This window comes from Suricata suricatta, chromosome 8, assembly GCF_006229205.1.
Source record: "Suricata suricatta isolate VVHF042 chromosome 8, meerkat_22Aug2017_6uvM2_HiC, whole genome shotgun sequence".
Classification (NCBI taxonomy): domain Eukaryota; kingdom Metazoa; phylum Chordata; class Mammalia; order Carnivora; family Herpestidae; genus Suricata; species Suricata suricatta.
Window position 1 is genome coordinate 73,465,286 of NC_043707.1, and position 22,809 is coordinate 73,488,094.

General features: G+C 38.5%; 1 protein-coding gene and 1 long non-coding RNA gene across 2 annotated transcripts in view; both read right to left on the reverse strand.

Annotated features, from left to right (window-relative positions):
- PRKACB (protein kinase cAMP-activated catalytic subunit beta) overlaps positions 1-22,490 on the reverse strand; it is a 113,133-nt gene extending 90,643 nt beyond the window's left edge. Inside the window, exon 1 of the mRNA XM_029947706.1 lies at positions 22,210-22,490. Within this exon, the coding sequence (XP_029803566.1) occupies positions 22,210-22,255 (46 nt within the window). The 5' untranslated portion in view covers positions 22,256-22,490. The remainder of the gene's footprint in view (positions 1-22,209) is intronic.
- Positions 1,116-9,805, reverse strand: LOC115298677. The gene is made up of 2 exons (XR_003911829.1): positions 9,775-9,805; positions 1,116-1,324 (listed from the first exon to the last, which is right to left on the reverse strand). It is a non-coding gene; the product is annotated as an uncharacterized LOC115298677 (long non-coding RNA).
- Positions 22,491-22,809: the final 319 nt, after the last annotated feature.

Here is a 22,809-nt window from a genome sequence, read left to right on the forward strand (position 1 = left end):
GATTTGCTAATGATGGAAAAAGGGGTCCCAGCGTGTCCTCTGGAAAGAAGAATGACATAGGCAGTTTAAAATGTGATTGAAGGCAATGGTTCTTACTATCTCTGTGAAGCTGGGCAAGTAATAAAATTTTTCTGTATCTTAGTTCCTTCATTTGTGTTCCAGTTGTCTATGTTACAAACACCAAAACTGAGTATTAAAACAATAACCATATTTTGCTCAGAATTCTGGGATTCAAACACTTGGATAAGATATAGTAGGATTTGCTCATCTCTGTTGTACAAGGTCTGGTGTGTGAGCTGGTTGCTCGAACCGCTGGAGGATGGCTGAACTAGCCCAACTGAGGTCTTACATCTGTCATCTCACTTCTCACTGTTGGTTGAGTCATTCACTCATCTGGTTTCAGCTGACGGATGGGCTTACTGAAAGGCCCCAAGAAAGTTTCATTCACTTGTCTAGTGCCTAGGGGCTACTGCCCATGGCCAATCGTTCACACTCTCACTCACCTTTTTTCCTTTCTCTCTCCAAGTGACAGTTTGAATTCTAATAGCATGCTGGTCTCAGGATAGCCAGTCGGCTTACACAGCATCTGGCCTGTATGACAGCAGAGGCTGTCAGTCCTCTCAAAGGCATAAGACTGGAACTGACCCATTACCACATCCACCGTATTTTACTGGTCAAACAAACACAAGCCCAGCCCAGCTCAGATTCAGATGGAAAGGGGTGGTTAAAATTTTGCACCCCTCTTCACTGTCACAGTCTGCCCTCTGACCATATATAATTTATACTCCTTCATTTTCAAAATATATCCACCCCTTCCCAAGGCCTCAAAAGTCTCATTACATTACAATATCAACTCAAAGTCCAGGGCCTAATCTAAATCAGACGCAGCTGTAGATGAGGCTCTCCAGATCCAGTTTCTTGGTTGCAGCTTCTCAGGTACATTTCTAATCTGAAGAGATGTGCACTAAAGATAAAGTTAAGTGTCCAACACACACCTAATATAGACTGGTGAGGAAAGAATAGGAAAATTGCAATGGACATTCCCATTCAAAAAGGGAGTAAACTAGAGGCGCATAATAGTCATTGGTCAACAGCAACTCTGAAATCCAATGGGGTACATGTCACCAGTTCTTTAATTGGTCTTGGCAGTGGTTCTCCACGTCTCTTAGCTCTACTGTCTGGCTTCTTGGCTGCATCCTCTGAGTCATCCTTCATGTTCCATAAGAAATGGCGTGTTCAGAGTTGAACAGCTTCTGAACCTGCATCCTTTTCACAGGAGGTTGAGAGGTCAGAGGCTTCTTTTCATTATGAATTCTCTCTGCCCCTTTTAATCAATGAGATACAATTTCTGTTAATACTCTGTGGGTTACAAGGTGGGATTACAATGACAGAGTAGGATGCCCTCGCCTCCTCTCATGGACACACCAAAACTATAACCACACATAGAACAAATATCTCTAAGAATGAACTGAAGACTAGCAGAACTGACCATATACAACTAAGAATATAAAGAAAAAGTCACATTGAGAGGGAAAGAAAGGGTGGAGACGTGGTTGTCAGAACCCATACTCTCAGTACAAGGATCTACAATCAGGAAGGATATCACAGCACAGAGGCCCTTCCTGAGGAATGAGGGGTATCAGCCCTTCACTGGACTCCAAAGCCTAGGGAACCTGCACCAGTAGACAAGCCCCCACAACTCCTGGCTTTGAAAATCTACTGCGCTTATGTCCAAGGGAGCTGGGGAATAGTGGGAAATCAAGACTGCTCTTAAACGGCATGTGCACAATCTCATCCACTCCAAGTCCCAGGGTAGAGACAGCAGTTTAAAAAGCACCTGGGTAACATATGACGAAGATTTATTGACTAATTTTAGGGCATGTGCCAGGGAAGCACCATTTTTTTTTCTTTTGGAAGGTCCTTTCTACCTAGCTGGCCCAGTACCAGCAGGTGCCATTTCTGCTACTCTCCATCTACTGTACAAGCACTGCTTGCCCCATCCCCACATTCCCCTGCACAATCACCTCAATCATCCTCCCCACCTGACTCCTGGTGGGTGCTCTGGGCCTGCACAAAAGCTTCTCCCAAGCATCTCTGCCCCTAGGGGCCAGTCCAGCATGCTAGAACATCTACAATAGTCATAATCCAATTTCAAAGGGAACCATGCCAGAGGAATGCCCCAACCACCAAGGCGTCTACAGATATGGCAGCTAGGCCTTGCAGCCAGCCTTGCTGGGGACCCACCCCACATACCAGCATACCTGTAACAGTTACAGCCAGGCCTCTCAGCCAGATGGGCAAGGGGCCAGACCCACTCCCTAGCTGCCTGAAGCAGTAATGGCTAGACTTCGCAGACATCTGTGCTGGGGGAAAGTCTCGCATACCATGAGTGCACCAATCACAACCCAGCCACAACAGGAGAGTGCACACAGCCCACACAGGTAACTTCTGGGGCACCTGGCTAGGGTGACCAGGAGGGTTGTACTACTGTGCCCCCACAAGACATCTTCTGGGTAAAGCCACTCCTTCAATATTGGGAGACATAACTGATTGACTTAATACACAGAAACTAATAGAGTTAGGCAAAATGAGAAGACAGAGATTTACAATCCAAGTTAAACAAAACAAAACCTCAGAAACAGAATGAAATGAAATGGAGATAACCAATCCACTAGAGAAAGAGTTCAAGGAATAGTCATGAAGATACTCACCAAATTCAGAAAAAGAATGAATATAAAACTTCAATAAAGAGATAGAAAATCTAAAAAAGAACCAATCAAAGGTGAAGAATACAATCATTGAAATGAAAAATACACTAGAAGGAACCAACAGCAGATTAGGTAATACAGATGAATGGATCAGCAATCTGGAAGACAGGGCAGTGGAAATCAACCCATCAAACAATAAGAAAAAAAGAATTTGAGAAATGAGGACAGTTTAAGGAAATGCTGAGATAACATCATAAATACTACATTTGCATTATAGGGGTCCTAGGAGGAGAAAAAAGAAGGAAAGAAACAGAAAACCTATTTGAAGGAATAGCTGAAAAGTTCCCTAAACTGGCAAAGAAAACAAACATCCACATCCAGTAGGCAAAGAGGGTTCCAGATAAGATGAACCTAACGAGAGCCAAACAAGACACATTATAATCAAAATGTCAACAGTTGAAGAGATAATTTTTTATTATTTTTAAAAATATTTATTTATTTTTGAGAGAGAAAGAGCATGAGCAGAAGAGGGGCAGAAAGAGGGAGAGAGAATTCAAAGCAGGCTTCAGGCTCTGAGCTGTCAGCCCAGAGCCCAACGAGGGGTTCGAACTCACAGACTGCGAGATCATAACGTGAGCCAAAGTCAGATGCTTAACTGACTGAGCCACTCAGGTGCCCTGAAGAAAGAATCTTAAAAGCAGCAAGAGATGAACTAGTCACATACAAGGGAACCTCCATAAGGCTATCAATTGATTTTTCAGCAGAAACCTTTACAGCCCAGAAGGGAGTGGCATGATATAGTTAAAGTGCTGACAGGAAAAAATTTATAACCAAGATTACTCTACCCAGCAAGATTATCACTCAGAATTGAAAGATAAATAAGGAGATTCCCAAACAAAAACTAGAGGAGTTCATCAACACCAAACTGGCATTGCAAGAAATGTTAATGGACTTCATTAAATGAAAAAGAAAAGGCTATAATTAGAAACTAAACTGAATCACAAAGAATTAGAAAATCTGAACAGACTGATTACTAGTAATGAATTTGAATTGATAATCAAAAAACTCCCAGTAAACAAAAGTCCAGGACCAGATGGCTTCACAGGTGAATTCTACCAAACATTTAAAGAAGATTTAATACCTATCCTTCACAAACTACTGCAAAAAATGAAGAGGAAGAACACTACCAAAAAAAAAAAAATTTACAGGCCAATATCCCTGAGGAACATAGATGCAAAAATCCCCCCAAAATATTAGCAAACCAAATTCCAACCATACATTAAAAAGATCATCACTATTATCAGGTAGGACTTACAACTTATTCTGGGATGCAAGGATGGTTCAATACCCACAAATCAATGAACATGATAAACTATAAACAAAGTGAAAGATACAACCCATATGATCATCTCAATGGATGCAAGATAGCATTTGATAAAATCCAATAATCATTATAATAAAACTCAACATAGTGGATATAAGTGGAACATATCTCAACATAATTAATAAATATAATGGAACTCAGCCTTAAAAAAAGAATGGATCTTGCCACTCTGACAACTTGGATGGCCTAGAAGGTATTATGTTAAATGAAATAAGTCAGAGAAAGACAAATACCATATTTGTGAAAATGAAAAAATAAAATAAGTTAGGAACAACAACAAAAACTCAATCAGAAATGGACTCATAGATACAGACAACTGATGGTTGCTAGAGAGGAGGTGAGTGTGGGGGATGAGCAAACAGGGGCTGGGGATTAAAAGGCACACACTTTCAGCTTTAAAATAAATAAGACAGGGGATAAAATGTACAGCAGCAGCAGGACTATAGTTAATAATTGGTAACAACTTTGTACGATGACAGATGGTAGCTAGATCTATTATGGGGACCACTTTGTAATCCATATAAATACTGAATCACTATTTTGTACACTTGGGACTAAAAGAACATTATAAGTCAACTATGTTTTGATAATAATAAAAACTGTGGGTGTCTTATTATAAAATTATAATCAACTTCAATAGACAAAAGCTACATTCACATTTCTTTCTGAGAGGCCCTTCTCTACCTAGTGCCTCATGTTAGGCTGCTATAGGACAATGTCCTCATTTCTACAAATCCCAACTGTATTAAGTGAGAGGGTTTATGAGGGACATACCTAAGGTAAGCCTTTTAAGTCTACTTAAAGGTCTATGAGGCATCTCTTTAAATCTCTATGTCTTAGTAAAGGATCTTATAGCATTTTAAATTTCGTTTATCTAAAGAAGATAAAAAGGTCAAGATATAAAAAAGAATCCCAAAATAATAATAGAAATAATAATAACAATTTGTAGGCATCTCTCTGAAACCATCCTTGCATCTAGAAATCTAGAGAGAATAATCTTTTATTAAATAATAATTATTTTATTAATTATGTAGGCCAAAGCTCCTTGTATTTAAATTAATTTCCTATTAGAATTTGATGTTAAATTCTCAGTAGAAATTCATGAATTTGGGGGCGCCGGAGTGGCTCAGTTAAGTGTCTGACTCTTGATTTCGGCTCACGTCATGATCATCTGATTCATGAGACAGACCTCCTTATCTGGCTCTGCACTGACAACATGGATCCTCTTGGGATTCTCTCTCTCCCTTTCTCTTTCTGCCCTTCCCCTGCTCACGCTCTCTCTCTCTCTCTCTCCCCCAAAATAAATAAATAAAAAAGTAAAAGAACTTCTGTGGATTTAGAAAAGAGGTTCTATACTGTATAAGTAACTCTCTTGCCATGTAGAAGGTGCTAATTTTATTCTCAGATACAGTAACTAGCTTCAGCATAGGTTTTCTGGTTCAGTCATAGCTCTACCTTTTATTTTGGGGCTCCTGTTTATTTTTAAAATTTTGTTTCAAAGGTAATATGTTTTATATAGATGTATTCTATTGCAAAACATCTAAAATCTTTTCGGGTGGTGCAACTGGGTGGGGTGAACTTGAGGAAGTGGCAGGAGTGATCAAACAATACATGAGGGTTGAACAGAAAACAGAAGTTCCATGTGTAGCTTGGGAAAATGAAAGCCACTAACCACGCCAAACCTACTCTAGCGTTAAGGAAAAAAAAAGGATGCCAGTGACGATCACTTTGGGTCAACTTGGCTAGGACATCGAAGTGTTGCTGTAGAGGTATTTTTTAAATATGATTAAAGTCTATAATCAGTTTACCTCAAATAAAAGAGATTATCCTAGATAATCTGGGTGGGTTGGATTCAATCAATTGAAAGGCCTTAATAGCTGAACTAAAGCTTCCCTGAAGAAATTCAGCCCTTGGATGGCAGCTTCAGCCTGGCCAAGAGTTCCAGCTTGTCCTTCCTAAATGCCTGCTCTGTGGATTTCACACTTGCCCTTTGGACGTGCCTAGACAGCAGCCCCCACAATCAGTAAATCAATTGCTTGTTATATATTTCTTAATATATATCCTACTGATTCTCGTTCTTTGATGTAGCTCTGACTGATATATTGCCTTAGAGAGTAATGGGTTTTCTATCACTGGAAAGATTACTATGAAACAGGTAAATGAAGAAAAAAAATTAACAATTTTTTTAAAAAGTAGCCAATATGGTACAGTGGTTAGGAATAGACTCTAGAGTCATGAGTTTGGTCAAGTTACCTAACCTCTCTGTGCCTAAATTTCCTCTTGCATAACAGAAGAGCAATCATAGTTCCCTTCTCAAACGGCTGTGAAGATTAAATGAGTTATTATACATGCAGTGCTGCCAACAGTGTCTAGCACATAGAAAAAGTTAAGTAATATTCTAAAAATGTGATAAAGCTTCTAGGGGCACTTCAGATTCCAGCACAGTCTCAAATGCACACCTTTTAAAAGAAAATGTTATCATCATGTTAGGGAGTAGTATAACAGTGATTATGAAGGCCTTGAATTAGACCAACTAAGTTTGTGTCACATTTAGCTCTGCCATTTAACTTGCTGTGTGTTTAACATCTCTAACCTTGGTTTTCTTATGAGAAAAAATGATAATAATAGAATCTACTACATAGGATTATTGTGAGGAATAAATTACTTAAGCTGCTTCATATAATTTTTAAAGTTCTGATAGATAAAACTAATTCCCTCTGAATTTTTATCCTTTTTTCTTGATGACCCTGAAATTATGACTTATATCCAAATATAATTACTCTACCAAATTAATTTGCAATTTCTAATTGTTCATTGACTGCTAATTCATACAACTTGCTTAAAAATGTGCCCTGTCTGTACAGACAGTGGTTAAGAATTTTTCTCAAACACTACAGCTGTTTATTGACCATGTTCCAGGTGCCAAGAAAAGCACATTAGATGTGATTTCTAAACCTTACAACTCAGTACTACATCCATTTTGTAGATTAGGAAAGATTTTTAAATTAACTATGTGAGCTGATATAAATATGCCATAATATCCGTTATTGCTTCTCTAAGAACATTTTTATTACTTCCTGGATCTCAGTGTGATCCATACACCAGGTTAATAAAATGAAGTGTCCAGGTAAGTAACTTCTAATCACCAAAATAGCTGGCTTTTAAATTCTCATAGGATATTCAGTTAATTTATTTTTAAAAAGGGGGGGCGCATGTAACTCAATTCCTTTCTCAATTAGATAAATTTATATTTGCTGTTAATAAAGGCTATACTGGGGCGCCTGGGTGGCTCAGTCGGTTGAGCCTCCGACTTCCGCTCAGGTCAGATCTCACGTTCGTGGGTTCGAGCCCCGCGTCGGGCTCTGTGCTGACGGCTAGCTCAGAGCCTGGAGCCTGCTTCCAGTTCTGTGTCTCCTTCTCTCCCTGACCCTCCCCCTCTCATGCTCTGTCTCTCCTGTGTCAAAAATTAATAAAACATTAAAAAAAAAATTAAAAAAAATAAATAAAGGCTATACTTCCACAGATAATAAAAGTACATTCCTATTTAACTATGCAAGTAGATAAAAATGAACATTAAAAAAATTTTTTAATGTTTTTAATTTATTTTTGAGAGACAGAGAGAGACAGCGCACACAGGGGAGGGTCAGCAAGAGAGGGAGATACAGAATATTAAGCAGGCTCCAGGCTCTGAGCTAGCCGCCAGCACAGAGCCCGACACGAGGCTCGAACCCAGGAACTGTGAGATCATGACCTGAGCCGAGCCGGGCGCTTAACTGACTAAGCCACCCAGGCGCCCCAAAACTGAACATTTTTAAATTCAAAACAGAAATATTTAAATTGAAGTTTATGTATACAGAATATATAAACCAACATGATACTACTTTGTCTTTGACTATATACCATAAATTGAAAATTCATGCCATGAAAATACATTTGATGTATTGTCTTTTTATCTAAAAATTATATTGTTAAAATCAAAACTTTAAGTACTCTGCTAAACTTAATAGAATTTTTAAACAGATATTATCCATATATTTCTTATATTTAACACTACAGATAAAATTGGGCTACCTGTAGTTCATTTAATATATTATTAGAACATGTATATACTCCAAACTTTCCTTCATATTTAATTCCTATATTCACTCAATATGTACATCCCCACCCTACTCTACCTTACTTACTTCAAAGATTATACCCTAGATTCATTTCATTCTATTCTCTGACAACCATCTATCATTTTAGCTCACTCCCTTTATATGTAAACTCCAAAAATCTTCAGACCTGAACAAGATCTCGAGTCCTTTTCACTGTATTTCATACCTCAATATCCTCTTTTTCCTCCTTAAAAAGTATAAATTCCAAGGCCAAACATTATAGTAATCTCTTTGCATATATTCACTTCCAGCCACTTGCCCCTCTCTCATTTTAACATTTTTTTAAATGTTTTTTTGTTGTTATATACTGAAGTACTTATAGGCAAACTGCAACTCTCAAAAAAGTTGTATTCTAAAAGCCGAACTGCATTAAATATGTTATGTTCTTTTTTCAAATTTTTAAAAATGTTTATTCATTTTTTGAGAGAGAGAGAGAGAGAGAGTGTGTGAGTGGGTGAGAGAAAAAGAAAGAGGGAGACAGAATCTGAAGCAGGCTCTAGGCTCTGAGCTGTCAGCACAGAGCCCAATGCGGGGCTTGGACCCATGAACCACGAGATCATGACCTGAGCCAAAGTCAGACACTTAACTGACCGAGCCACAGAGGTGCCCCTAGATATGATATGTTCTGTGCACCATAATTGTCAATATCTATAATGTAGCAAGAGAAAAAACGTCTTTTTTTAATCCTGTTCTTAGATTTTATCCAAAACACACTGGCATTACCTGCCTGGCCATCCAAGGCAACTTGAAGTGGCCACATTACTATATAAATCCTAGGCCAGTTCACTTTACTTAGGTAAGAGATGAAAAAGGGAAGTGGGAGAATGCAGAGTCAAAAAGCAAAACAGAAAGGTAAAGAAAAAGGTGTATACATTTAAAAATAAATGAAAAGATGGGGCACCTGGGTGGCTCAGGCAGTTAAGCTTCCAACTCTTGATTTCAGCTCAGGTCATGATCTCACAGTTTGTGGGTTCGAGCTGCATGTCCGGCGCTCACTCTCTCTCTCAAACAAATAAAATTTTAAATATAAAATATAAAACTAAAAACAAATGAAAAGAAAGCAAGCTGAATATAAAAGGGAAGAATATGCAATAGCATATATTGGTCCTTGGGAAAGCAGAAGGGATGTAATCCAAAGTAATGGTGAAGAGATTGGCCTTGTAAAAGATGTATCATGTGGTGGCTTTTAAAACAGGTCAAAAAATTTACATTCTCCCCATCAAAGGGTAGAATTTGATTCACTTTCCTTCAAATATGGACACATCTAAGTGACTTACTTCTCATAAATAGAAGGTAGCAGAAATGATACTACTTTAGAGGTTAGCTCATACAAGGTGATACAACTTCCACCTGGCTCTCTCCCTCTCCCTTAGGACTTAGCTACCACGTTATAAGAAAGCCCAAGCCACATGTAGAGGCTATGTTCCAGCTGAAAATCCAAACTCCTGTTCCAATTACCTACAGCCAGCAAAACAAGAACACATGCACGAGCAAGACTTTTGGTGATTCTAGCCTTTGAGCTGACCTAGCTGTTGTCAAATAGAGCAGAAATGAGGTGTCCTTCTAGAGCTCTGCTCAAACTGTGCTTTCCTAAGCAAAATAAATGTTGTCACCGCTTTAAGCCACTAAATGAAGGAGTCATGTGTGATGTAATAATAGATAAGAAGAACAGACAACTCTTCTATTAGAATAGAACAAGATAAAGTTAAAACACACAAGGTATGCATGTTTTATAGAAGTTGAAAGGGTTCTCATCTGATATACTTTCTTTGTGAGATATGAAGCAAGATCATCTCTTAGAATTATAAAGATAATGGGGATTTCATAAGTGTAAAGTGAATAAAATAGAAATTATAAAGAATGGAAGACAGTGCTGATCAGAGAAATTACGTAGAGTTGTCAAATCATGTTGACAGCCTATTTAAGGCTAAATTATATTGCCTTTTTATGTGGCTTTCTCTAGTAGTGCTTAGCTCCCAGCTGAAAACACTAAGAAAACAGACAACTGAATTTATAAGATTTTTGTCAGAAAGATGTGATAAAAAGACAAAAGTGCAATGGATTTCAGGAACCATGTAATCGAAACTAGTTCAGAAGTGAAATGAGAGACATGATGGACGCATGGATGAAAGATTCTAATGAAGAATAGTAGTGAGAATACTTAAAGAGCAAAGAAAATTAGAGGACATTGTGATCAGAAAATGGCATGTGCACACTGGTGATTATTGAGCAATTAATAAATATGAGAGATTCCTGGTGAGATGGCTGTTTGAAAGTGAACAGGAGCGTACAGGAGATAATGTAGTCAAGGAATTGATATGCAATGGTAATGAATGGGTCATCCACACAGAATTTGAAGCCACCTAGGATAAATGCAGGGCTTAAGAGTAGAGAGAAAGGTTGTGAGCCAGGTGCCAAAGTGTTTGATGAGTGAGAAAAGTAAACAAAAGATTGGAAAATGAAAGCTGCAAGGCTGGGAACCTAGTAGTAGAGCTGAATAGTATGGGCCTTGTCTTGGTCCTATTCGGGCTGCTATAAGAAAGTACCATAGACTGGGTGGCTTATAAGCAAAAGAAATTTATTTGTCACAGTTCAAGATTATGGTGCCAGCAAATTCAGTGGCTGGTGAGAGCCCACTGTTTCAAAGACAGCCATCTCCCTCTGGTAACCTCACTTGGCAGAGGGAGCGAGGGGGCACTCTCGGACCTCTTTTATCGGGGCACCAATCCCTCCAAAAGGCTGTATCTTGTAATATCCCCGTGGGGGTTAGGATTTCAACATATGCATGTTGGGGAAACAAACATTCAGACTATATAAAAGGCCTCAAATGAGCAGGGATTTTCAAGAAGTTGGGAGCATACTAGTTTTTCCAAATCCAATGTCTTCCTAACTGATGCCTAAGACCAATCTCTCTGTTCCAATTAAAAGTGATACAATTTTGATATATGTCAAACTGCTATATTCTAAGAAAAGAAGGAAGGAGGTACCCTCTTCTTAAGAAAATCAACAACAGGCCCAAACAGTCAATACATTGAAGACAAAGTACCAGTCAACTGAGGCAAGAGATGGGGAATAAACACTTCTACAAGAAGCTCAAATTTTGTATCCATTTAACTATCCATGATTTCAGTTTCCATTATGAGCTAGCAACTGTGCCAAATTTTAGGGATTAGAACACTACACAAGATAGAAACTGTCTCTGCCCTTAGAGAGTATGATGCATAGTGGGAGAAACAATGGAGAAATCAATGCTACTGTAAGTGCTATAATCACAGATGTAAACACTACAAAATGGACTCAAAGCCAGTTTCTATTTAAGTTGGTTATAGTCTATCTCCTCAGGTGATCTCAGGTTAACTCCTATGTTGTATTTTTACCCTAGAATCAATCTTAGGCACTTATATATCACTGTACATTTTTTCATAAACATCTGTATGTATCTGTCTCCCAACTTAAGACAGGAACCAAGTCTTATGTCTACTCACATATTTGCATTTATGGACTAGCACAGAATCTGATACACAGTAGGCCCTGGGCAAGTACTGACTGAGAATGACTGAAGGACTGAATGAATGACAAATAAATGACTGCTCTGTCTCTGTATTATTCTATCAAATGAACTACGGCTTACTTAGTAACTTCAAGAGTACAGCCTAAAGAGGGATTCATATTTTTCCCCAATTTAACCTTTCATGGCTCCTACTCAGATAGGAAGGTTCTCCTTGAATTAGAGGAGCTAAATTATCAGCAGAATTAGCACCTACAAAAAAAGCTAAATTATATCTGTACAAACATGTTCTCTCAAGTTTGTGGCTTATACACAATGGTCCGATGATGCTATATGGTCATCTACTTAGGGACATCTGGGTGGCTCACTTGGTTAAACGGCTGACTTTGGCTGAGGTCATGATTTCGTGATTTGTTGGTCTGAGGCTAGCATTGGGCTCTGTGTTGACAGAGCCTGGAGCCTGCTTCGGATCCGGTGTCTCCCTCTTTCTCTGCCCCTCCCCTGTTTGCACTCTGACTCTCTCTCTCTCTCTCAAAAATAATTAAACATTAAACTAAAGAAATATTTAAATAATAAGTAGTATAGAAATTGAATACTTGTTTTACTAAGTAGGGCTCTTTTTTTTAATTTATTTATTTTGAGAAAGACAGAAATAGCAAGTGGGGGAGGGGCAGAGAGGGAGAGAAAAAGAGAAAGAGAGAGACAGAGGAAGAAGGAGAGAATCTCAAGGTTCCGCACTGTCAGTGCAGAGCCCGATGTGGGGCTTGAACTCACAAAACTGCGAGACCATGACCTGTGCTGAAACCAAGGCTCAGATACCTAACCAATTAAGCCACCCAAGCACCCATTTTACTAGGTAGGACTCTAAAGTGAGACCTCAAGACAGAATCTTTAATTTTTTGGAGACAAAGTCCAGATGGAGAATACAGATTTACCAAGGACTTAAAGGTTTAGACTCAGCAGTTAATTTACAAGAAAAAAAAATTTAGAAGTCATTGAAAAGTTAACTTTACATGAACAGAAGAACCTTGTAATAGCAAGTCAGATAAGATACGACATCTATACTGGATTTTCTAAGGCAGCTTTAGTGTCAAATGTGCTAGTGCATCATTTATCATTGTGAATTGTCAATTAGTGCATTTCTCTTTAAAAGAGTCCCACCTTTGATTCAAAAAATCATCTGCATAGAGACTTACTGAATCTAATTTATATTATAATCACAAAATTAAAAACCAAATTATTACTACAGGAAACATCCTATACTATGCTTCCTAAAAAATTCTCATAATTATGTTTTTACTTATCTAAATCTTCCAAAAGACTATGAGCTACATAAAGGCAACTCTTTATCTCCCATCCCCAATATATTTTTAAAAATAAAATAAATGGATGAATTTTTATTTTTTTAAAGTTTATTTATTTTGAGAGCGAGTGAGCAGGAGAAAGGCAGAGAGAGAGGAAAGCAAGAATCCCAAGCAGGCTCTGTACTGTCAGTGTAGAGCCCGATGAAGGGCTCAAACCCATGTAATGTGAGATCATGACCCAAGCTGAAAGGAACAGTCAGACTCTTACCTGACTGAGCCACCAGGTGCCCCAATAAATGGATGAATTATAATATTCAAGTAAAAACTTTAGCTATACATCCATATCAATTTAAGCAATTCAAGCTATATCTCCATATCCGGGGAAATAATTAATTACTTGCATTATAGTAATAAACCTCAGTATTAGTAAGAAAAAGGTTTATCTGTTAATATCGATGACTCTTTTAGAAGTTATAAGGATCAGTAGGGGTTATAAGACCTATAAAAAGAGTAAAAAAGCATTAAAATTCTCGAGCAATTTTTAGGTTGCTAAAAATACTAGCTGAATTTATAAGCACAAATGTCTTAACCTTCAAACCTAATGATTAAAGATCAGTTAAAAAGATTTATTCTCTAAGCCTAGTTTATCAAGATTTTGCTATGTTTTATTTGCTCTACAACTAGCTTTTTTAAGTTTTGAAGAGTATCTTACAAGTTCCAGTAATTCATATTTAATTGAACAATCCTATATTTTCTATCAATGCTATCGGATTTATACATTTTAATCATGTAGCTATAACCTTTCTAGTTTGAAGAGTTTGTTTTGTGTTTTGTGTGTTTTTTTAGCTTATTCTCGTAAAATAAACCTATTTTCTTACCCCTATTAGCTGCCTCTGACCTTAACTTTCCCTGGTTCTGCTACACACAAAACATCATAACAACACATAGTGTGCTAAGGGTTTTACATTAATAGTCGAATGCTCTATGTTTTATTTCCAAAACTCTCCCCTGATGACTAACATTTAAATGATCCCTTTACCTGTAGCAGAACATGAGAATATCTTCAATGATCAATACAGTGATTCATAAATTTGTTTTCTAGGTCAAAATTCATAGGCTATTATTCTTAAAGTACAGGTAAAACCTTTCCCTAAATACATTACTTTATATGTACTCACATTGAGGCTCATTGACCATTTCTCCAGCCACATAATTTTGTGAGAACATTGTATAACTTATTCCCAAGTCTCCTACTTCTTAAATGTACATTCTTTCTTTTAATAAATATATTGGAAACACTGAATTATAAAACTGGAAAAGACCACAGCCTCATTATCAATCCACCCTTCTCAATTTTGCAGTATAGGTTGGAGACATTAAAACAAACACTTGTTCAAAGTGAATAGAAAGTATTAAAAACAATCTAGATTTTTCTAAGTTCATGTCCTTACCATTAAATTATATCTTAATGCTTTAATATCTATTTGAAAGTACTCCAGGGGAAGAAAACTGGTATTTACTTAGTAAAATATATTTTGGTACCGTATTTTATATGTTCTTTCCACTATTCTACATGGTTCTACGAAAGTCAATAGCTTACAGGAGTAAGTAATACTATCTGAATTTAAATTATTTTGTTTCTTTTAAAGTTACACTGTTTTCATCAGTGCTTTAGCTTATACTCTTTTCAAAACAAAAATGCTACACTTTTAGTAGCTGTAGTTCTCAATTTCTAGGAATTATGTTAGATGTTTTAGTTCTTTTTTTAATGTTTATTTGTTCATTTTGAGAGAGACAGAGGGAAAGGGGGAGAGGGAAAGAGGGGGAGAGATAGGAAGAGGAAGAGAGACGGAGAGAGATGAAGAATGAGGGAGGGAGGGAGAGAGAGAGAATCATTTTGAGAGAGACAGTGGGAAAGGAAGAGGGAGAGGGAGGAAAAAGGGAGAGAAGGAGGGGAGAGAGGGAGAGAGGGAGAGATGGAGAGAGAGAACCTCAGACAGGCTCTATGCCCAGCATGGAGCCCTACAACGCAGGCTCAATCCCCCTGAGATCATGACCTGAGCTGAAATCAAGGGTCAGACACCCAACCGAGCCACCCAGGCATCTCTCAAGTGTTTTAGTTTTATAATTTCTAAACAGCTGGCCTTTTTTAAGGGAGAAAAATGAGGATGTTATGTTCCCCCCATGACTGGGAGAATGAAATTAGACAATCCACATATAGAACAATCAGATATCACTTTTCTTAAAAATGCCACAGACATCCTGAATTCAATATGCCCCCCAAATCTGCTCCTTGCTTTTTATTCATTTCCTGACTCTATTACTGGCATCATAATCCATCCAAAGAAGCTAAAAACTTGGGCATTATTCCCAATTCCTCTTTCTTGATTCCCCAGGTACACTTTGCTTATTTTCATTTTCCAAACTTCTCAAATTTCAGATCTTTTCCGGCATCCCAACCTCTACCACCTTGATTCAGACCCGCAAAGTCCCTCAATTGCATGCAAGAGTCTTCCAATTCATCTTCCTGCATTTACTCCACTTGTTCCATAAAGTGACTCATCTTCATACTACCAATGAAAGCAATCTAAAACCCAGATCTGATCATGTCCCTTATTCCAAAGTCCATAACAGTTCCCTAATATCTATAGGATAAAATTCAAAATCTTTCCATTACATGGCCTCTGTCCATTTCTCCAGTCTCATCTTTCATTATACAATTTCCCTCTTCCCTACGACCAATTCTATCCTCTATGAGTTAGTCATGACAGACAATTTACTTTCTTTTTCCTGTATATCCCATTTTGTTTCACTCCTGTGCATCTTTGTTCACTCTGTGTTCCTTCTACTCAGAGCACACTTCCTCCTATAAATCCTGCTGTTGATCATTTACCATTTTCAATGCTCAACTCAGAGCTCACCTTCTCTTTGAAGTCCTTTTTGAACCTCACTCTCCCCACATCCGTGGAAATGGCCATATTTTCTACTCGTTTCCCCACTGAGCTTTTATGTAAGTACTTATAACAGCCCCCTACCCCACATTAATGTGTTGACAAATATGGCTCTAGTTTCTGGAATGTAGGCACTCTGGAGCAGGTATAGTGTCATATTCAATCTTTACTCCCATAGATTTGCATAGAGTCCATCACGTATTAGGAACTCAATTATGTGGAATGAATGAATGAACCAACAAAGGAAAGAACTATATAGGATACTCTTGAAGGAATTTTTTAAATTAAAATACTCAAAATAATGTGGTACTGACCAGAGTATATTTACTTCCATAAATTCCACATTTTTCTATTTAACATGCTTTTCTTTATTAAAAACTTAAGATTTATTCCCCTGAAAAAATCTGGTCATATATCTGTACTAAGATTATTATCACCTAGGTATACAGACAATTTTGTAAATTATACTAATTGCTTTATTTTATTAATTTAATGGAATACCAAAATGATTTATGGTCAACTCCTGACTCTGAAGAATTTTAATAACTATGATGGCTTACCTAGGATCTTTTCATGGGCTGGTTCTGCCACCCAACGTGGCTTACTTTTCTAAGCTGGCTTTCAGGTCTTTAATTATCCTGTTGTTGGCAATGAAAAGCAACAATCTGTCTATATCCTAAGTGGAGGACACTGACCAGGAGAATGGAAAAAAATGGCTCCTAAATGTAAGATAATTTTATACATTAGATAATCTGCACAAAATGAATCACAACATCATGTAACAGGATGAGATAATATGTATTTATTATTTAGACAGTGTTGCTGTTTGTTGGGACCTTTTCTTTTTCAAAAAATTTTAACTCAGAGAGAACTATTCCCAAATACTTCTGCCAATCTAGTAAATTGGTATAAATACCTGCCACTGGTTTTCCCTTAAAAATATCTGATAATTAAAAGCTTTAAAAACATGAGTATGATATGAGATCACTAAATTTTTCCTAATCAACATTTAACTCTACAAAAATTTCCAATAAAAATATATTCACTGAGATTCACTATTAAAAACTAAAACAAATTAATTCTAGTAGAACCCAATATGGAAATGAACTTTGTAATCCATTTAATGTTTATAAAGGCTTATTCAGGGGAAATGCTTTAGAAATAAGTTAATTCCTAGGATGAGAAAAGATAAGTCCGGCATTCTGTTTATCAGCACACACTTGTAAGGATCTACAAATTACCAAGATGATGGAAAGATGGGTTAGCATTTTCGTTACATATAAAGACAGCTATGTTTTAAACTTGTGCACATTTTGAAACAGTCGTCCTGGTCACATTTCAAGAGCTCCAGAGCCACATACAGCCAGTGGCTACCACACTAGACAACACAGAAACACGTCCGTCACAGCAGAAAGTCTGACTGGATGGTGCTACTCTAAACCAGGGGAAAATGCAAATTCCTAAATACTTTTCAAAATGGCAATACAAGTTCAAATAGTAATTTTTTGGTTGGCTCTTTGTCAGGAAGGGAAAGTATACATTTACAAATGAGAAAAAATAATTAAATAGAAATACAAATAGCAATGAAGGGTTTAAGTATATAAATCAATTTATATGGCTTAATTTGAAATTATACCATATTAAATCTGAAAATATTTTCAAGATAATTTCATCTTTTATTCTTATTTTACAGATGAGGAAACTCAATCTAGAGAACAGTACAAGAAAAAAAGAACTCTCTAAGATATTAAATATATACAAATAAAGTCGCTATTGAAAACCAAAAATTTCCTGTAACTGACAATAAGCTGAAACAGAATAAAGTCTAAGCTAGTCTGTGTGTCTGAGAATTAGCTTTTCCATTGGATACACAAAGGCTGTTTGCACAGTGGTTAGGACTTCAGGCTTGGGGTTAGGCTACCCACGTTCAAATGTTGCTCCTTGACTTCCTCGCTGTACAACCTTAGGCAAGTCATTTAGTCTCTTTTGGGCCTCTATTTCCTCATATATAAAATGGAAAAATAACTAAACTACTTCATAGGCTTGGAAAGATTAAGTGAAATTATGCATGCAAAGTACACAGAGAACCTGGCTCACAGTAAGCCCTCCAACAATGCTAGTTGTTATGGAACTTGTGTTTTGGTTGAACCTAGTCTACGGGGGACTTTCCTTGAATAATTTCTATTCACCTTCAAGATCCTAAGACAGACACTTTGGAAAACATTCAAAGATCATTATGTAAACATAGGTTACATGGTGGCTCTACCACTTGCAGTCACAGGAGAATCTGCCTCCAAATCTCTTATCAACACTTCACCCACTGGTCCCACACCTTTGCCATGAGAGTATAATTAATACAAAGCCTCACAGGCAATCAGGGTCTAGTGGTATTAAAAAATGAAATAAACGAAAAGAACTTTCCCACTAAAATAGTGGCACCTGTTTTTTATGTTGGTGACTGCGGATAAAGTAACAAGTAGGAGACTGAAAGAGTAAATCCATTTTGAATGACAAGTGTTTAAAACTTCTCAGAAAATGATATATTCATGTTTCTAAAATTTATGCTTCTGTGTATTAGCAGAAGTTTAAATAGCTACATTCAAAAGTTGAAGCATATTTTTAAGAGTAATTTTTTTAAATACAAAAACAATTAGGTAGGTAATGGTACAAGATGTTCTTTCAATAAGTTTTTAGATATATCAATACAATTTATTAGTTCATGACAGTAGGATAACAGGTACCCAACTTAATGTTATCTCCAGAAAGTGTGGAGATGAGAATGGCATCTCCAAGTCCTACCCTGGAAAATGTTTTATTCCAAGAGTAGAGAGATTTCTTTTTATTTAAAAAACATTTTTTAAGTTTATTCATTTCTGAGAGACGGAGTGTGAGTGGGGGAGGGGCTGAGAGAGAGGGAGATGCAGGATCAGAAGCAGGCTCCAGGGTCATAACTGTCAGCACAGAGCCCAATGCGGGGCTGGAACTCATAAACTGTGAGATCATGACCTGTGGGAAAGTCCAGCACTTAACCGAGTGAGCCACCCAGGGGTGCCCTCTAGGAATAAAGAGATTTCAACAGAATAGAACAGAAGCACCAAATGGTCAAAGCTTCATTCCTCTGGAATATTTTTATAATGAAGCTCCAGAGTCATCTCTATAAGGCATGGTCCTAACCAAACCCCAAATAATAATCAACCTTATATATTTTAATCATCATTTCAAATCAAACATTTCCCTATTGGTCGTTTTCAGATTTCTAACTTTACTTTCTATAATGTTATCACTTATCTTAATTTACTTTTCAGTTAACTTACAAGTACATTTTCTTTCTCACATTATATAGTAAATTTCCTGAGCTTAAACTTACCAAGGCTTCAAATGGAACTAATATACTTGGTAGACATTTTGAAAATATATGTATTAATTGGCTATTTAGTGATGCAGAATGGAATCAGAGCACCAGATTCTATTCTTTACTCTGATACCAGTAATAATATGATCTCAACTTCGGCTTCTTCATAGGTCATACCCTTTGACTTTGAAATGGAATGATTATACAGACTCTCTCATTTATATTTCTGAAAGTTTATGCTCTTACTATCAGTTAAAGTTTAAATAACTACATTCAAATTTTGAAAGGTATATACTGTCAAGAATAATTTTAAAAAATAAACAGAAGAGGGGCGCCTGGATGGCTCATTTGGTTAAGACTCCAACTTCAGCTGAGGTCATGATCTCATGGTTTGTGAGTTAGAGCTCCACACAGGGCTCTGCACTGACTGTGCAGAACCTGCTTGGGATTCTCTCTCTCTCTCTCTCTCTCTCTCTCTCTGCCTCTCGGCCCCTATGCTCTCTCTCAAAATAAATAAATGAACTTAAAAAAATAAAGAAATAAAAATAAACAGAAGTTAGGTCTGTAAAAGTTATTCTTTCATTATGTTTTTTTTATTTTTTAAAAATATAATTTACTGCCAAGTCGATTTCCATAAAACACCCAGTGCTCATCCCAACAAGTGCCCTCCTCAATGACCATCCCCCACCTACCCATCTCCCCCTCTTTCATTAAGTTTTAAAAGATATCAATAAACTTTTTTTAAATATATTTTTTTAGTGTTTTATTTATTTTTGAGACAGAGAGAGGCAGTGCATGAGCGGGGAGGGGCAGAGAGAGAGGGAGACGCAGAATCTGAAGCAGGCTCCAGGCTCTGAGCTGTCAGCACAGGGCCCGACGGCGGGCTCGAACACAGGAACGAACGTGCGATCATGACCTGAGCCGAAGCCAGACGCCTAACCGACTGAGCCACCCAGGCGCCCCTCAATAAACTTTTTTGATTAACTATAGAACAGCAGCAATACACACCTGATAACACTGCTCCAAATTAAATTACAAAGTGATCAACACGTGACATTTCAATAATTGTCCCTATAAGACATCATTTGCTATTTTCTTTTATCACTTCACAAAATTTACTCAAACTACTATAATGACCTTCAGTTTCCATAAATAAACTTACATAAAAGCTGGCTAGCATACTTACTAAATAGACTGTTACTAATAGTTAAAGCTCAGGAAAGAATCTATTTGTAGGAATAATTTAAATATATTTAGGTAAATATTTAAAGTGTTTATTCTGTTTTCGGCAAATACTCTGAGATTATCCCACAGTTACGAGGTTCAAATTAGTACTAAAGGAAATATACAGATCAGAGAAGAGTCTACTATCATTATTAAAAATATAAACACTGTGCAGGCAAGTATTTGCTAATGAAAATCACTGATATGATTCAATTATCACCCATGCTCTTTTGTACCACAATTAGCATGTTTTATCTTCAACTTAAAAGGAAAAATGATAAATCATTAGACACAAATAATTTTTTACACTTTGCATATTTTTATACTTTCTGTACAGTTACTACATTTTTGCAGTTGAAAAAGAAGATAAAGTTTTACCCCTACATTGGCTTTTAGAAATTTCCCTATTACTAAAGTATGGTCATTGATAAATTGCATGATAGTATCTCAAACTTTTCTGGAACTCCTGAAAATTAACACCAAAACCTTACTGGTGAAACATAAACCATACAATCTGATCTCATTATTCACATTAAACAAAACACATGACTAAACCCTTTCAAACTGATTCTGCTTTGTTGATACAGAAAAAAAAAAAAGAAGCTATTTCCTTCATGCCAAATTACAAAATTAACCAAAAACATGTTACAAACATAGAAACATTAAAAGACCCTATTTACACAAACTGGAATAAATCATCTGGCATTCCCTCAAGTGCTGAGATGTCATTTACTCCTGGTGATAAAACAAATACCATTTGTTATCTGATCATTCTGAATTATAAAACCTGAGAGGGCCTGGCAAAGACACGCCAATTTTTCTTTCACAGCTATCCTGATTTTATTTATTCATTTAACTATAAAGAAATTCACTTCGTATGACTTTTTATTATTTGGTGTAAAGTGTAGAGTGCCTGCACTTTGAGCTCTCAGAAGAAATTCACCACCGTATTCTGTAAGCCCTTCAACTCCGAGTGACCTTTAAGTTTACAGACACCATAGGAGATTCTTGAACGTCTAAAGAAAAAGGCAAACCTGCCTTGGTTGTTCCAAGGAAAAAGTTGCACTTTAGTCTTGTTAAATCTCCCATTCCTAATCTGAAGAGCCGGAGGGTCTCTAAAACACAGTAGCTTGCTCAGAATTAACCTTACCTGCCCGGCTAGTAGCCCCTTACCTTGTGATAAGGTTAGGCTGGCCCCAAGTGATGGAGGGAAAAGAGCCAACTCTGCCCACAGCACTACCTGTGGCTCCCAAAGAGGTGGTCGTGGGTAGGGGAAGTGTGGGCTGGGATGATTCTACGGACTTCTTATCCGGGCCATATTTGTGGAATTGTTCTAGGGAGTGTGTCCCCCTGCCTCTAGAGAAAAAGGGAATTTCGGGGAACACTCTCCTCCCTCGATCTCTCCATCCGGCCCTTGGCGCTGAGCCCTCACGCTGGGTGGGGGAGGTGGGGGGGGGGATGGAGGAGGAAGGCAGCTGGTCCCTAGGGCCCCCTCCAGCAGCTCCCGGCGGCCGCTGCGAGGCCTGGACCGTGCCCGCGGCCTCGGGGCTCCGACCCGGAGGGGCGATCGGTGCCCCGCGCCGGGCCGCCCGGCGGTACCCAGACCCGGCCCTTGACTCACCGCTCTCCACCTCGCTGCCTTTCTTGGCGGTCGCTGCGTTCCCCATGACTGGGGCGATGGAAAGAAGGGGTCAGGCAGGGGAAGGGGGCCAGGGCCGTCCCCGCCGCTCCACAGGCTCAGGCAAGTCCCGCTTCTGCACCGGTCAAAGCGGTGGGTGCTCCTGCAGCTGCCGCCCAGAGTCCGGACGAGAAGACTGGGCCGGTTCGGAGAGCAGGGCTTCAGCGAACTCCTCAGCCCCGGGGGCAAGAGCGGCGGCGGCGGCTGCAGCGGGCGGACACTCCCCTTTCCCCCGCCCCGCCCCCCTCGCTCGCCCCCCGCGCCGGCCCCGGTCTTTCTCCGCGGGCGGGCGCGCGCGCCGGAAGTGACGTGTCGCCCGGGACGAGGGCGGTGGGGTGAGGGGGCTTGACTCCGGGGCGGCCGTGCAGGCTAACCCTGACAGGCACCTCCGCGGCCCGCCGAGCTGAGTGTTGTCGCACGGGATTGGGTCGGATGCTCCTCCGTGAGCTACAGGAGGCGCCGTGGGAACCGTTAGCTTCGAGGAACCCGTCGTCTCGCCGCCCTGGGGCGGGGCCTCGGGAGGTCGCAGCGGGGCTCGGGTTG